General features: G+C 42.6%; 1 protein-coding gene across 1 annotated transcript in view; it reads left to right on the top strand.

Moving 5' to 3' along the window:
• The window catches only part of Jarid2 (jumonji and AT-rich interaction domain containing 2), a 244,777-nt gene that overhangs the window by 107,300 nt on the left and 132,574 nt on the right, over positions 1-4,903 (top strand). The window contains exon 2 of the mRNA XM_008831385.3: positions 1,110-1,245. Coding sequence (XP_008829607.1) covers positions 1,110-1,245 — 136 coding nt within the window. The remainder of the gene's footprint in view (positions 1-1,109; positions 1,246-4,903) is intronic.

Below are 4,903 nucleotides of genomic sequence, written 5' to 3'. Positions count from 1 at the left end.
TTAGTCATATATTAAAATTGTGTGAAATAAGAACTGAAAAGAAATATGGGAACTAAGGATTTTCTTTTAATTTTTACCAAAAATTATTTTTTGGTTTTTTTGAGACAGGGTCTCCCTGTAGCCTCAGCAACCTGGAACTTGTTATGTAGACCAGGCTGGCCTTGAACTCACAGAGATCCACCTGCCTCTGCCTCCCCAGTGCTGGGATTAAGGGGGTGGGGCGCTACCATACCTGGCTTCACTGCCCTTTTTCTGGTGGTTATTCTTTTCTGTTTCATTTGTGATTTAACCCCCTAAGAGACTAATGGAGATGCAATTCCAGTTCTAGTGATGGAATTATAAATTATTTGAAGGCAACACTTAAAATTTGCAATATCCTAGCTGGGCGTGGTTGTTCACACCTTTGATCCCAGCATTTGGGAGGCAGAGGCAGGCAGATTTCTGAGATTGGAGTCAAGCCTGGTTTACATAGTGACTTCCAGGCCAGCTGGGGTACAGGGAAATGCTGTCTCAAGAAACTGAAACAAAGAACTCCCAGCTAGACAAACAGAATTTTACAGTATTCTCTCTACTCCCATGCACAACACAATTTCCAAAAGAGCACCATGTTTATCTGTAATGTAGTATACAGTCTGATGTTATTCACTGAACAAAAACCCAGTAAAATGGTTTGCTTCACCAATGGCTATATGGTGTTAGAATTAAAATTCAGTCTTTGTTAAGAATATATAACTTCAGTGGGTCTGTCCAGAAAGGCATATATTGTTGTTTTACATTTTGATGTATTTGGAGTCTTTGGACTGGGTCAAACACTAGTTTGCAATACCTTTGGGGGGGGTGTTAAGATTTATTTTTATTAAGTGTATGTGTGTTTGTCTGTGTTAAGTGTATTTAAGTGTCTGTACAGTTTAGAAGAGGGTAGCAGATCCCCCTGGAGCTAGAGTTACAGTTGGTTGTGAACTGCCCCATATGGGTGCTGGGAATCAAACTTGGGTTCTCTGGAAGGCCACCTCTCTTACCCACTGGCGTACATATGTTTGAAGTGTAATGTGAGTCTAAATATCTGTCTGTTTGATTTTAGTAACTTACCACCTTCTTCCATTCCTTAGGATGACAGTGATGGGATTCCATGGTCAGAAGAAAGGGTGGTACGGAAAGTCCTTTATTTGTCTCTGAAGGAATTCAAGAATGCACAGAAGAGGCAGCATGGGGAAGGCATTGCTGGGAGCCTGAAAACAGTGAACGGTGAGTTGACACTTGGAACTGTGTGTGATCTCTGCTTATGGCCTTGTTTCTGAATTGGATGCTTTCTTGCAGCTTACACTTTGTAAGATAGGCGAGGTAGGTTGTGTGCTGTGTGAATATATACTGTGGACATCCTGTTGAGTTTATAGATTTATTTTTATGCCCCTTGTGTACTACAAAATAGAATAGACAGTGTTATGTAGTCTGTTTCCTAGGTGGGGGGCTGAATATGAAGCCTATCTTTCGGTTCTTCTTTTGATGACAATCTGTCTCTCTTTCCAAGTATGTACATAGAACACTTTGATTTTGCTGAGATGTGGCGCCTTTAGTTCTTATGCCCTTATTTGTATGAGGAAATAGCCTAAACCTACTGCTCTCTCTGTGCTCTGACCCACCAGCCTTGTGAACACTCTCCTGGCTTCTTTGTTGTCCAGGCCTGATAAACTGTTACAAAGCACCAGATGTGCAGTGGATTAGAACTGCTGTGCCTCAATGTCCTTCTTCCTGTACTTGACAAGTAGATTTGGAAACCTGGAAGGAACTGACTCTCTCAAGCTTATTATTTTTCTTTCTGTGCCTCTCTGTCTATGTTCATCAGTAGGAGCTTGAAGAAATAATCCTAAAATGGTCTGAAAACAGACCACTGTTGTCTGTTGTTATCTGCTTTTGTGGTGGTATTCCATAGTCTATTATACATACATTAATTTCTTATAAGTAACAAATGGTCTGTTCCCAGTGTTCCACTTTGTACTTTGATAGGAACAAAAAAGGAGGCACAACAGGAGGTCTTGGTATTGTTTTAGTGGTTTGACTTTGGCCACAGAGGAATTAACAGTGCTCCAGGTGCCAAGTGGTAGTTCACATATGCCTGAGATTCCAATCCTCTCCCCTGGTGTGTGCGTGTGAGTGCTGCCATAGTATGCATGTGGGTGGAGGTCAGAGGACATCCTTGGGTCTTGGTCCTCATCTTCTACCTTGTTTGAGGAAAGATCTTTGTCGCCACTGTGGTGCGGCAGATTTTTTCTTATATTTTCTTTAATTGTAAGTTGAGCTATCTGACAGTTTCTTGTTGGAACCAGTGCGTATAGACGGGAGCTGTTTGTTGATCTTGTTTTATAGGGCCATGGCAGGGTTTCCTAAGACCACCTGTGTGAATCCCACTGCTCACTCAAGTTCTCCTGTCCTCACTCACCCTGTGGGTTTTCTTCCTCATGCCAGAGCTGACTGCTTGAAGGTCAACCATTAAGGTTGGAGTGGCTCTGCCATTTTTTGCAACACCCCCTCCTGTATCCTCTGATGCCCATCTGAGCCAACCTATATGTGAAAGATACATAGTTGAGACTTGCGTTGTGGAAGCTATTCCTATTCCTTCCCCTATGTAGAGGACATTTGATGTGCTAGTTTATTATCATTGTGTGCATACCATTTGACCTGGTTAAAGTTTTGAGCGGTTGGGGGTGGGGTGAGGAATCCCAGAGCAAGAACAGATGGTTAGCTGCTCCTGGTGTGGGTTGTATAGTTGTGAATAGAGTGCTTCCTACAGCCCAGGAGCCACAATGCTGTAGTGAATTTTTTTTTTTTAATTGTAGAAATTCAATCTATTCTTTTCTAACTGGAAAATACTACCTTTTATGACGAGAACGTAGGCAGTTGTCCAGGACTTAATAATAGTGTAATTTGGATAAATGAACAAAGCTAAAGATAGTCCTTGTGGCAGCAACCAGTGCTGCTAGCCAGCTGGCCAAGTTTAACCCTGACTTTGTCACAATTAGTGTGATGATACTGTGGGAAGCATTCTAAGGACATTTACAAAAGCATCTCTATTGGAATTGAAGACTTCTAAGTGATTTTATGCCACAATCATGGTGAAAGTTAGTTTTTGTCAAGGTCCTTTGCTTTTGACCTCAAGCTTGTGACCTTCCTGCTTCAGTCAGACACATTCTGGGATTACAGGTATGTGCCACCATGGCCAGTTGACTCATTTTTCTTTCTTTTAATTGTCTGTCTGCCCATAGGTTCATTTGTCCATTCTTCTACCCATCTATCCTCCATTGTGAGTATGGGTTGTGCACATGTGAGGACTTTTGGGAATCAGTTCTTGCCTTCTGCCTTGTCGAGGCAGAGTCTCTTCTGTTCCTGCCACTGCTGCACTATATGCTTCGGGCTCGCTGTCCCATCAAACTCCTGGACAGTTCTCCTGTCTCTCCCTCCATCATGCTGTAGGGTTGCTGCGATTGTATATGTGTGCCACTTCATCTGGGTTTTTCTGTGGGTTCTGGGAATTGAACTCTGGTCACTAGGCTTGTGCATTCAATGCTTTTACCTGTTTAGCCATCTCTTTGGTTGACTTGTCTTTTAAGCCGGTTTCAGTTTTGGTTGTGGAATGACCGTGAACATGCCAGTTTCTGGTTATTGTTGATGTTTGTGCAGGAAGTTTTCCAAGGCCACCTTTGTTACTCTGAAAACAGGTTTCTGCAGGACTTTTGAATAAATGTAGTTTCTTGTTTTACAAATTAAGGATCTTAAGATTGCCTCAGAATCTTGAAGGCAACTACTGTGCTAGACAGAGAATACATTCTTGTTGCCCTGTTACTGGGAAGCATGGGAAAGCAGAATTTCCGGGATGGAGATAACTGTTTTGAGGGTTCTTGCTTCACTTATCAGGAATGCTCTGCTGTAAGGTCTGATCCAGAGAAAGTCGAAAAACAGGGAGTATAAGACTTTGGGGGACTGTTGATGCGGAGGGTAGAGTGACTTGTCATTGCAAGCCCTGTTCTGTGGATGTATGGATGTAGGGAGATCACTTGGGTCTAGGTGATGATTGTATTAGGTACTTGGTAGGATAAAATACCTGACAAAAGCAACTTAGGGATGGAACAAGGGGCTATTTGGGCTCCAGTTTGAGAGGTCACATGACAGTAGAAGATGTACAGAAATTGTCAGGTGATAAAACCTTAGTGCCCACCTCCAGTGATGTACATCCTCTAGAGGCTCCACAGCTTTCTAAAATAGCACCACCAGCTGGAGACTGGAGACCAAATGTTCAAGCACAGTTCCCTATGGAGGTAACCTTTCACATCTAAACCATAGCAGTGCTCTATTCTAGGCCATTGCTCATAGCCTATCCTACAGATATACTTTATTCTACAGGTCAAATGGAGCTAAAACATAAATAATTTAGTGGGTGTGTGGTGATGAAGTCAAGCAAGGTGTACGTTTTTCATTAAAAAAACAAACATCTTTTGGGTGTGGAGTAGGGGCCCTGGAAAGATGATTCAGAGGTTAAAAGTGCTTGTTGCTGTTCCAGAGGACTCTAGTTTGCTTCCTAGTACCTATGTCAAGGTGGCTGACAACCACCTGTAACTTGACATCTGGGGGATCTGACACTCTCTTTGGGTTTCTGTGGTCACATGTGTCCATAAGCACATGTACACAATTAAAAAATATTTTTTAAATTTTATGTATATGAGTTTACTGCCTGCATGTATGTAAATGTGCCTGTGTCGTGCAGATTAGAAGTGGGCGTCACATCTCTTGGAACTGGAGTTATAGACGGTTGTTAGCTGCCATGTGGTGTTGGGAATTGAACCCAGGTCCTCTGCAAGAACAGCTAGTGCACTTAACCACTGAGCTCTCTCCCCAGGACCCCCCCCTCCCC

This window comes from Nannospalax galili, unplaced genomic scaffold, assembly GCF_000622305.1.
Source record: "Nannospalax galili isolate Female #2095 unplaced genomic scaffold, S.galili_v1.0 scaffold30, whole genome shotgun sequence".
Taxonomy (NCBI): domain Eukaryota; kingdom Metazoa; phylum Chordata; class Mammalia; order Rodentia; family Spalacidae; genus Nannospalax; species Nannospalax galili.
Note: the sequence above shows the minus strand (reverse complement) of the source record. Positions and strands in the feature narration are given on the sequence as shown.